The 12,409-nt window shown below is 37.6% G+C and overlaps 2 protein-coding genes across 4 annotated transcripts in view; both read right to left on the bottom strand.

Moving 5' to 3' along the window:
• Positions 1-3,321, bottom strand: part of sox6 (SRY-box transcription factor 6) — a 135,122-nt gene extending 131,801 nt beyond the window's left edge. Inside the window, 1 exon segment of the mRNA XM_028568814.1 lies at positions 2,956-3,321. The gene's annotated coding sequence lies outside the window, so the exon portion shown is untranslated.
• Positions 3,322-10,186: 6,865 nt separating this feature from the next.
• plekha7b (pleckstrin homology domain containing, family A member 7b) overlaps positions 10,187-12,409 on the bottom strand; it is a 76,338-nt gene continuing 74,115 nt past the window's right edge. For all 3 annotated transcript variants that reach the window (XM_028576163.1, XM_028576172.1, XM_028576179.1), the window contains one exon: positions 10,187-10,828. In XM_028576163.1, the coding sequence (XP_028431964.1) occupies positions 10,806-10,828 (23 nt within the window). In that variant the 3' untranslated portion in view covers positions 10,187-10,805. The remainder of the gene's footprint in view (positions 10,829-12,409) is intronic.

Here is a 12,409-nt window from a genome sequence, read left to right as displayed (position 1 = left end):
CCAAAAGCATAATAAATAATCAATGTGCACATATACAAGGTAAGATATAGAAAACAATATTTAAACAATATCACATATAACATTTCTTTCTGAATCCCTCCCCCGCTTTCTGTCTTCCTCTCCTTCCCTCCCTACTTTTCCTTTCTCTCCTGCCTTTTCTTTGATCCCCACTAATTGCTGGCACAAGAGCTTAGTTTAAACAACCCCTACCTTTAGATGATGAGGACAGTTAAAAGAAGAGCTAGAGGTCAATTTAGTTGGTGGCACTGAATCTAAAAAATTTTTAAGATGGGCTCATCCACAACATTTCCCTTCCACTCATTAAAACAAATAATAAAAAACGCTCTAATCGCAATGTATGATGATGGAAAAAAAAAAGGTTCTCAGCGGAAAAGTTGCTCTTGCAACACGGGAGACATTGGACTTGGACAGAGTGCAGGATGTGTTTAGACAAGTGAGCCAGGTGGCTTCTCCCTTCATGCCAAAATGAAAGTCCTAAGAATCTTTGAACTTACTGGCACATCAGCGTCAGCGAGTCTATATCTTATGCTGAGTCCAGGTTGGAAATGCTGTCTTTCTCAGTCTTGCAAAAAGCTCAAGATCCACCCGCAGGTTAGTCCTTAAAAATACAGAAATATGCAAGGCCAGTCAGTATGAAATATGATAAATATTATATTATTGCCCTGCAATTCAGTTAAGCCTCGCATTCCAACAAAGTGCCAGTCTTTAGTTGCTGATTAATGTTTAAATCAGCGACAATCACTGCGAAATAAAAGCGCGTATGTCTGATAAAACAGCAGGAATTATTTAAAGGGATAACATTGCCAAAATTATAGTAACACTTAACTTTTCTCCCATTATTAAAATGCACATTTAAGTTGTGTGTAACAACTGCAAACAAGTGTAGAAAGGTAGAAGGTGATTAATTAAGATGCCGGTATAGTTTCTGTGCGCAAAAATAAATGAGATATGTTAAATAGGAGCAAAGTGCGCTTGTGTGGCATCAAAGGGCTCTAATGCCGCTTTTCACTCTTTCCCCTCTCGCTCTTTTAGTGAGCGACACGCTGAGCTGCACAAGCCGTCAGAGACAAACTCTTATAGAGACAGAGCCGAGTGTCCCTGTATAGCAATCAGGACAATGTGCTGAATGGGCAGTCTAATTATAAATGTGCCATTTAGACTTGCATTTGGTCTCCAGAATCGCCTTACCTTATGAGGAAACTTGCGTTCACAGCTACAGAAAGAGCAACTGTTCAATGCAAAATAGCGCAATATAAAAAAAAAAAAAAAAAAAAAACTTTCCTGCGAGAATGAGCCGAGAATGGGTTTGAGGAGTATTAAGAAGAGATCATTTTCAATAATTAGCCACAGGTGTGTTATGTGTGTGGTCACAAAACGCACGTGCTCAGTGTTTAATAAGTAGAAGAAAGACACAACTGCAAAAATTGAATTTAAGAAAGTTCAATGTGTTGTCACAGCTGATTCTAAAATGTTATCAAAACTCCCACAGTCGCTCTAGAAGGCTCCTTTTTTTTATATATATACATAGAGTGTCTAATTTTGGAAAACATCTTCTGAGGGGCCATCTCCGCGCTGCCAATATCATGCTCAGCCACTGATATTTCACTTGACCTCAAATTCATGATACACCATGGAAATGATTTATTAAGTTTGTACAAGTTGAATATTTTCTAATGAACAATATATATATATATATATATATATATAAAGTGTTTTTCACTCAAAAAATAAGAACAAAGTTTATATTTTGCTTTTAAAAATATCTGAACAATAATGATTCTATTTAAAGGCCATGCTGATTAATTTTCGGAATTGTCTTAATGTCTAATGCGTCCAAATGTAAGGAAACAAGTCATCCTTATTAAGTACATTTGCACTTTTAACAAAAGAACCTCTGTCTGTTCAAACCCGGAGCGCCGAGCTTCCGAGACTTCGTCTTAAATGGAAAACTGTCTGTTCAAGTACATCTTCTCTAAATGGACAAGCCTTGCGATTGTTGAACTTAATGTATGGCTTAAGCATTCTTTAGAGGTCAATTCCCCTGACCCCCCGAGAAAGTTAAGGAAGAACAAATTCCCAGGCTACACGGGGGCCAGAAACTTTTTTTTGTAACATTTAAAAATCAGACAAAAGTCTACGGGTGGGAGGCAGTTTGGGGTTAAAGAGCCCCGGAATGTATGAAGGTATAAGGAGACATGTGCGAGCTGCAAATAAACTTGTCCACATCACATGCAGAAAGAGTAAACCTACCAGGGCACACGCCATTGTGTCAACGAATAGTAGGCTACCGCTTTGTGGACAGAAGTGAAACTGCCACCAGCAGAAGAAAGTTACGGGACATGTAAACACAAACACTAAAGCGCTGTCAACCTTTACATATTTAACAGTTAAGTAAGAATCGCCGCTTGTTAATCGCGTTTAGTGAACACGTTATCGGTGACAACAGTCCCGCTCGGTGTTCACGCTGCAGTTGACACTGAACAGCCTGTGTCCCTGTGTCTGCTGAAATAAACAAAGAACAAAAAAAGAAATTTGATTTCAAACCTTCAAAGATGGTCCTGGTTTAGTTCTGATAAAGTTAGATGTTGTTGTAGATGCGGATTCGCCGATTCCGCGGTGAACCCGAGCGCCTCCGAGCCAGCACCGCGCCACTCGTCTCGCGTGTACTCCGCTTGTTTTGGTGAAAGCGACGCATAAAATAATCGCAATAATGAAAGTTTGGCAGTCATTCTCCCCGTTAGAAAAGGTGCAAACCAGTGTAAGCATAACACATAAATAACTTTATAAAAATGGTTTCAAAGCGAAATGAGCGCACTGAACAGAAACAGTTCGGTGACAGCGCGCTCGACTTTTAGGAATCAGCAATAAAACACAAGGTGAATATATCAGGACAAGAGAAAGCATGTTGAAAAGTACAGCAGACGTCTTGTTTACCTTGATGATCTGAGCCGTGAAGAAGATAGTTATGCGTCCTCTCCCGTGCGTAAACTACTAGACTAGGCTACACTTTGTAGAAAATGATCACTGAGCTATCTGTTGAGCGAAAACTTAAGTCTGCTCACACGGGGGCATATGAGGGGATCCCGTGCACTACTCTGTGAAGTTCAGCTGTCCAAAACTACAAGTACCTTTTGTTGGTCGCCTATCTGTTCTTTATCTGCCTCACTTTCACACTCAGACAAGAGAATACGATGGTTAGAGCTGCTGTCAATCTTGGCAATCAATGCGCGCAGCCATGTCGCAAGTATTCAAAGCATTTCCCGTCGTGCAACATCAGAAAGTGAGTGGCCAGGGCATTGATCTGAGGAAGGCAAAGAGGCAGGACTCCCCCCCCCCCTCCTCCTCCCACACAAGAGATGCGAGAGAGAGAGAGAGAGAGAGAGAGAGAGAGAGAGAGAGAGAGAGAGAGAGAGAGAGAGAGAGAGGAGAGAGAGATTTGTGGCGAAATAAAAGTGAGACAGGGAGGATGGTTGTAACTGCCCGCAGTTTAGTCAGTTTAATAAGCTTACTTAAATGAATATCACTTACAGGCGCAGCGACTGAAAAGTTAAGGATGACTTTTTCCGTTCTGATGCTTCATTGTGAGTGACATAGTTATACTTTTTATTTCATTTTTTTAGGGCACAACAAACGCGCTGACCTCTTCCACTTCAATCAAAGTGTCTTAAAATCGTCGATTCTTTAGAGGAAAATAGATTCAACTGATATGAGATAATGAGAGCAGGTGAGAGGAACCCTGAAAGAGGAGCTCATTGACTAGTTAAGACTTGTGTGATAAAACAGCATTTATTTTCATAGACTAATCAGCACCTAAGATATACTGACTCTTTCTTATGACGTTTTTAAAAAAAAAAAAAAGATCATATACAAGGCATTTTGATTTAGCCTACACACTACCCAGATGTCTCCAGCTCTCTCTTCGGATATTTGCAAATTGCATTGACTGGAAGTCACATTATGCACCTCAGCTTTACTAGAATTTAAAATAATTGTTTTGACAGATTATGCTGTAAAACGTACGTCCAACATATAGGCTACACTCCTCTCGGCATGCAGAGCATTTTAGATTTATTTTCACGCCGAATATTTATCATTAGATAAATACATTATTATTCAAAGAAAATGTCAAAAATAAAAGACGTATCCTCATGACATGGTCAATTTTGAAAGTCATACAATTTAGATGATTAAAAAATAAAAATGACTAGTGTGTAATTGTATAGCCTAAAACAAATATGGGCAATGGCACGAAAGAAAATGTTGTTTTCCAGCATCACATTTAACTTTTAACTTTCATGGACTGATACATTTTATTTCTTAATTTCTGTATAAAATACAATATGGGTTTTAACACAGAAGATATAACTAAAATAATCTATGTGTTGCCTCGGTACGTTAATGCATATTCAGTTGATATTAAGTTAGAGCGATTGCATTCATTTAAATATAGCCTGTATTATGATTTAAAACAGATCTGGAACAAGCCGTTTGACATCTCAAATTAAAGCAAAGGTCCAGCGGCTGACCCAGGAAACCCACCGGTTTGAGATCATTTGCCAAAAACAGAAGCTTTGTATTAAATGAGCATATTGAAATTATCAGCTGAGCTTCGATGAGGCCCACATATGTCAAACAATACAATAGGAGCGTGCACAAATCAGAGCAGAGCCAGAATAGAAAGACAAGAGCGAGACAACTGACGGGAAAGTTGTATATAAATCAGCAGCAGCCTTTTGTGACAAGCACCAATACACATCAGGCTTCAGCACTCACCCTCAGTGACTCCGCTATTCAACGTGCCAGAAGAATCACATCAGCAGACTATCATGGATCATATTATAGAAATGAGAAAGTTACTTACAAAGAGAGGAGACAGCAGGAAGAAATTCTGATTGTTAACTGCAGAGTCACATAAAGCTACAAGAGGGAGGAGAAGCAGAGTGGGGGGATTGGCCACACAACTCATCCACAACATCGTATCAGCCCAGACTCTCGTGCGCCTCACTTTCTCTCTTTTTTTTTGTCCAAGGTAAAGTGAAACGCACCACGTCTCCATCAAGGAGCATCACAATGTTCAATACTCCTTAGTTTATATCTACATTTTCCTGATGAAATTTGCTTAAGGTAAAAAGAAGAAAGAAAATAAATACTTACCTTTCCGAAAGAAAGTTTTTCTATAGTTTTGCAGACACTGATTGCCTCCTGAGATTCAGCAATTCAATTCAAACTAGGAATCTAATACATGCCACCACTTTGACCAACAATCAGACACAGTGAAACACCTTAGTATGGTGAAATAATAAACAGTTACGCAACAATCTATCACTGTATTTTTCAAATCGACGCATGGTAATTCATATGTGATGTCTGCTCTGTGTTCAGTCTCTTCAGTAGCGGACTTACCTGGACTGAAATGTGTGTTTCACGTGTCTCATACGCCACCTTTTGGTCACTGAGAGGAGCTCCTACAGATATCCTCCAACCCACACAAATCAGATGACTGTATTAGAGACACAATCAGAGGTTTTGGGCCTCAGCTTATTTTAAGGTTAACTGCATGCTGCCTGAAATTATGTTTAAATGTGGTAAACCCTGACCCAAAGATTGCACCCAGTAAACAAATTTCCGTTAAACACTTGCTGCTATTGGACTGCATTGTTGCTGCTTTGAAAATGACAATTTTATTTGCATCAGAAAATTACAGACATGACTCATTGTGCTTATTGTGGCATTTCCCACCAGGCTTTAACAGAGTGACACATGGGTGCAACTGAGCAGGTGCCAACGGGTGTCGGATAGTTCTCAAAACACAAATAGAGACTACTATTTCTATAGAGGTGACTGTAATGGCTTCCTCTTTATAGCTCAGATGGTAGAGTGCATGAAGCCTGCACGAAGAGCAAAAGACAGTCCAACTTGTTGGGGGGTAAGGCAGACACATTTGCATACCATGTGAGTCTTTGATGCATCTTGAAATTCAAGTCTAGCCCATAAATATTTGAAAAGGAGAGTGCATGAAAATCAACATTTTTGTTACATTAAATTAACATGTGTTCTTCTCCTGTCCCCTGCATGGTTAATTAGAGAACACCATTCAAGTCAGTGAGTGAGGAAAGGGGGGGGGGTTGATTACAGTGCAGCCAGAGCAGGTTTCAAAGGTATACAGCTGATTCATGCTAAGGAATACAGTGATTTGTATTCTCAATGAGGTTGACATTAGTAAGAAGAAGACGATGGCAGCAGACATATATATATATATATATATATATATATATATATATATATATATATATATATATATAGCAACTATTATCATAACTGGTGCATGTTACGGTTTAACACAGTTGTAGTCATATTTAATCAGTAGTTTTTAATACATTCATAAACAGTTGTAAAGCTGCTATACTTATGAACACACAGTTAATACCTGCTTTATAACACACTGTAAAGCCAGTGTATAAATATGTTAGAATTGCTATTCATTATATAATTTTAAACTTTAACCGTAACCTACAAATGATTGGTATGTAATGGTACACATAATCCCATAAAAATATGTATTATTAAAAGTGAGGAATATCTTTAATTCATATATTTATATTCATATATTCTTAATGTAGCTATCTACCAGGACTCAAGAAAATGTGCTAATGACACACCTTTGTTTTTTATTCGTATTAAGTTTTAAGCATTACATTACAGACAAGTGATGGAATTTGCTATATTTTTATCTATCAGCAGCCCTTAGCTCAAGAGGTGGTAGAGAGTTCTGGGAAAAACTGCCCTTTTACGCTCATGACAGTGAGCATAAAAAGTGACTTGAAAAAGGATACATACTGTACATCTCTGTTCTAAACCTCTCCTTTCTGAATATAAATGCAGGCTATACTGATCTTGCTTTGTAAACAGTTACCCAGCTCACGTAGAAGCACTGTCTTGAATGTGTTGTGTGTTCTAGAAAAAGTGTAAATGTGTGAACACCCTGAATGGCCATCAGTGAGAGAATTCTGCCAACGGTCACAACCGCTGACACGGTCCAGTTGTAAAGGACCGACATTCACAAAACCAACACGACTTAGTCATTATTGAATGCCAAGTTATGCAATTAACTCAAACAGTATTTGCATACATGCAAATTGCCTCTCTCCCAATTGGACTTGCAAAGTGGGACGCTCTGTTCTCATTAGTTGACCCAAATCTCTTACTTGTAACTCTGGATTTCATCAAAGTTTAGTCAGGATCTAATATTTCCTTTCAAGTTAACAGAGAACCACTGATTAATCATGTTGAAATAAGGAGTGCAACATGCCAATTCTAATTATATACTTATCAGGGACACCATCATACAGCCCGGGCCAACACTACTACAAATACCAACTCTGTAGTACTCGTGAATACACTTTAAACCAACTATTTATGGTACTATATATGTAATGTATTTCTAAATACATTACCTGGACTTATTATGTTATTTGAGGCCCAATTAAGAATCTGGTTAGGTGAAAACTTCTTCTTCCTTTGCAGCAATTTACACACAAGTAGGATTTTTTGTTTTTCAGTTACAACCTTTGTTTTTAAGTATTTCATCAAAATGCATCTCAAGTTATGGCCTAATCTAACAGTTACAACATGATTTTTTGTATTCATGTATTACTGATGTATCTTAAAAAAAGACTGATGGAATGGATGCATCACTGTAATAGTGCACTGTAGATCTGTGGATGCATTTGGTAGCCTTTTCATTTGAGTCGCTGAACATAGTAAATTTCACTGCGATCAGTGTGTGCACGGAGCTGCTAGATTAAAGAGGAGGCCCAGGGGCATTTGGTTCATTTACAAAGCAATTGCTTTTATGTACAAAAAGCCCAATTCACTGTAGGTATTGTAAAAACCTTCCGTTTAAGGGAAATGAGATTAATTCATTGTTTTATGTTACACTGCACTTTCTCAACACACACTTAATCATTCATGTTGAAGGAATTGTGTTCTCCTACTGTTTAATATATTAAGCCGGTAAACAGATTATTCAATATTTAATATTTGTTACATTTGCATCATCTCCCAAATGATATCGTAAAACCCTTGAAATAAAAGATTACACAAAGGTATTGTTTTAGTTATGGAAAATAGTTAGGTCAATGTGGTGCCGCATGACTGTTATTCTGCCTTCTCTCTATTCTTTTTATAGCATGCATGCACATTGGGAAGAATATTCAGTGATTCATAACTCTTCAATTATTCAACAAATCACCATTCCATTTCTTACATATTAAAAGATGTACCGTATGTGGAGCTTGAAAATGATAAAACAGCATAAAATACTATTTTGAAATCAAAGCACCTATTGCATCGGCTCCCTTGGTTTTGTATTTGTACAATTGGACTACAATCTGGATCCCCACAGTGCGCAAAAGAGGCGACGGCTGTGTTTCCACTGTAATCTAATCCTCAGACATTCACGGCAAGTAACAATAATATTTATTTGATGGAAATATGTATCACTGGGAATCAGTCTCTTTTCTCTTCCCCTATCAGGAGAAAACTGTGAATATGTTACAAGTGTAGTGTGCAGTGCAGTGAACAATGTAGACCTGAGAACAAGGTCAGACTCCTCAGCAGGGTCTCAATAGGCTCTTCCTTTCAACATAGACCTGGCAAAAAAACAGAAAAAGTCAAAGCTTTAACCTAAACAGTGTCACTCTTAACATTGACATGAGCTACTTATACTTTTGTGATTTAAAATGAGACATTAAATGTACTGCTGCTGACTTATTCTCTTTTATTTACTTCAACAAAAACTACTCTCTAACAAACATTCCTGTCGGGAAACTGAGCAGTATGTGTCGTAGTCTCTCTGCATGTGAAAAAAAGCATCTCTGAATCCAGTTAGTATTTAGTTAAGGATTAATGCGGGAGGCCTTGATTGCGTTTAACAGAACAGGACCCAATTAGCATAATAGGCCCTTTTTCATTCTCTTTGAAGTCCAGAGCATAGAATAACAAATGTATATGAACCACCAGCCAAACGTCAATACATGGAAATGCCACAATCCTCAGTGGAGGGTCTTGGGTGAATTTTTGCAGAAGGAGGGAAAAACATCCCATTTTATTGCAAAATAAGCAAAACAGAGGATGTGATGGGTCTTCTAGCCACCAGGGCCAGCAGGCGCAGTGGGGCCCCGATCCTGGAGGAGAGATGGAGGCAGAGAGGATGTGGCTGCTGAGGGAGGTGCAGCCTCCTCTCTCAGGTGTTTTCAAAGCGCACCACGATGCAGACAAGTGAAAGTAATTACTCTCCAATTAAAGATAAAGATGTCACTTGGGAAGGAGCCGCAGCACAACTGCTCACTATCAGACAAGCAAAGGAAGGCGTGGGCGCATCTATTAAGTGTGTGGATCACATCCTATCAGCGTTTTCATGATAAATGTAACATGATAAACATTTGTGTTGAAAACTGCAGAATTTGGTTATAAAAGCACCGTCACACTTTCTATTGAAAAACATTTTTCTTTTTGAATCAGAAGGTCAATACATGTATTTCTCAGAGGTTTCTTTTACAATTGCAATTGAGACATAGTTCATGATTTAAAGATATGAATTCTGTACTTCAAAATCCAGAGTTATTAGTATCCACCTTCTTGGTTGAAAATACACTGAATTAAAAATGCCCTTTTGAGATGGAAAAAGCTTTGAACTTAAGAAACATTTCAAGAAGCCTCTCTTTTTTTGTATTGCAAGTTCACCTCCTTTGAGCATGCCATAGTTTGGTTCCCTTTCCAAATAATAGAATGGAGTTTAATAGGTCAAGGCAATCAATGTGGAAGTTCAAAGAGAATCTTGGAGCTATGATGAGTGCACATTTTGTACTTTTCCTTTGTACATGATTAGAATAAAAAAACAGTCAATAAACCCATCAGTGAATTTTCTATTTTAGGTTAAAAGTTAACCATTGAAGTAAAAGTTGCCTTTCTTAGTCAAATTTTTCAATCAAGTCAATTACAAGGCAATGTAAGCTGTGTCTAAGCGGAAGGTCATAGATGATTGAATTTCCCTTTGAATATCATAGAATTTTGGCTGATATTGAATACTGAAAGGCATTCAACTAGTTCAAATAAAACGAAATATGAAATAAAATAAATAAATACATATGCGATTAACCATATATTGTGTTAACATCTTTAATATTAACATTTTTATAAATGTCCATTGTGCAACCATCCCCAGTCACACAGAAAATATGTTAGAGGTTATTTTCATCTTGATGTAAGCAAAAATAAAAATTCATTTTGGCAAGCTAAAAGGAGACTGGCAGTGCTACAGGTACATACATATGATATTTCAAGTGGTTTGGTGTAAGAATATGATCTGAGTTTTGACAAAAAATACTACCCTCATGACACATTTAGTCCCTTTTGTTTTTGACATTCTGTGCAAGTTCCCAGTTGATATCACACTGCAAGTAAAAGCAATTCAGTCATACCTTGAAAACATGATACAGTGTACAATTCAAAGTGCAATAACATGTAGAAAAGATGATTATAACATATGATAACATTTGTTAGACATTTCCATAGTTAATGAGCACAGCAGCTCCCATTGCGAAGTCTTCCATTTTCCTGTCGCTTTCAGCAACTAGAAACACCTTAACGAGTCAATGCTGCGTGAGCCTCAGAGAGTACTTTAGAGTCTTTAGTACAGTTCTTGTACTTCTGTATGGAAAGGTTCCAAAAAATCCTCTTTTCTTGCAGAATGCAGTTGTTTGTTGTCATTGTGGAATAGCACCTCAGTGTCCAGAAATTGCTTGAGCTGATAAGAGAGAAAAACAAAGTACAAGAACAGTAAATATAAAAAACAAGATACCCATGACAGCAGAATCTATCAAAATGAAATAATACCAGAGTTTCTTTTTTACTATGTTTGAAGCCACAAATTAATGAATAAAAAAAGGAGGCTCTCGCTGCCTTTTAACCCTCTTGTTGTCCTCGGGTCAAGTCTGACTCTTTTTCAAAGTTTTCTATATCTGAACTGTTGGTTTCTTTCAACAAAATTGCCCCAAAATAACATGGATGGTTCAACGCAGCGCACTTGTGACAAAGTGACAAAAGCGACTAAAGGCATTGAAAGCCTAGAAAACAGCAGAATGAAGCTTTGAAAAAAGCATCAAACAAGAACTAACAACGTTTTAAAAAGCGACGAAAACGTAAAAAAAAAACCCTGTCAAAAATGTGTCAAAAAATGTGAAAAAAGTGTTGATTTTCACTGAAAACAAGTGCAACATTAACCCAATATTCTTTCCTTTCCTTCTTTCCTGTTTAATCACTTTTGTGAAGGTTGCACAGCTACTTGTAAGTGAACAGTTATACAGACACACTACAATTGTTAACAATACAGTAACTTGATAACCACAGATATATGTGCGGTGTAGTTCAGAATTATTTTACTTAAAATAATTCCAATTAGTACAGCCTGTATGCCATTCAGATCTTTAGCGATGGATACAAAACTGCTTAGTGGCAGGGCAACATCACAGCCCACATCTTAACTGAAGAACTGAAGATGGGATGGGAGAGTAGTTTAAAAAGGTTTGTGAAAAATCAAACACAGAATAGCATGCAGTCACACAAGTTTTCAAGGAATGAAGATTCCTCGTAGATAGTAACTCATAATAAGTCATGCCAGGCTAACAAGGAGTTGTTCATGCTTTCTTCTGACATGAACGCTGCATGATACAAAAAGGTCAAAGGTCAAATGCAGCTAGATGGACACTTTGTTACCGTGTGTGTTCATTTGTCAACATCTGATTAATTTATGTATGTGTGCCCATGTGCTGCACATTTTCTAATCTCAATCCAGAAATGTATTTCTTACCTATCCATGGAGGGCTAATGGTCATAAAAATATATCACTAACAATTCATAAACGACTAACTACATATTTGTAATTTTTGGCTGATGGATGGACGTTTTTTTAATAAGGCAGTAAAATGACACAAACCCTCTTTCTTTGGTTTACATTAACAACAATGATATCTACTGTTTGTTTTTGTTTTTTTGCCCGATCGCTGCCAGGCTACAGATGGGGAGCTAATTGGTGCTGTGAATGCAGCTGTGCCGACTACTGAACTGTCAAGGTGCTAAATCAAAAGGTGTCTCTTTTATTAATTATACACAATGCTACAAACAGTCATGTTCGTTTGAGCCCTTTCTTTCCTCAACCATCCCTAAATATTTTGGCAGTGGTACAAAAAAAGAAAAACAATTTACACACAATTATCACAGTGGGATGAGCAGACTGCCTGCAGATGTTTGTTTTGATTATAATGGGAGCAGAGGCAGGGCTTTCCTAACCTAGACAAGATGTGTTTCCTACAATCACAACAGAGCAGTA

The sequence above is a fragment of the Perca flavescens genome, chromosome 1, assembly GCF_004354835.1.
Source record: "Perca flavescens isolate YP-PL-M2 chromosome 1, PFLA_1.0, whole genome shotgun sequence".
NCBI classification, from domain to species: Eukaryota; Metazoa; Chordata; class Actinopteri; order Perciformes; family Percidae; genus Perca; species Perca flavescens.
The sequence above is the reverse complement of the archived record's forward strand: the minus strand, read 5'-3'. Positions and strand labels throughout refer to the sequence as shown.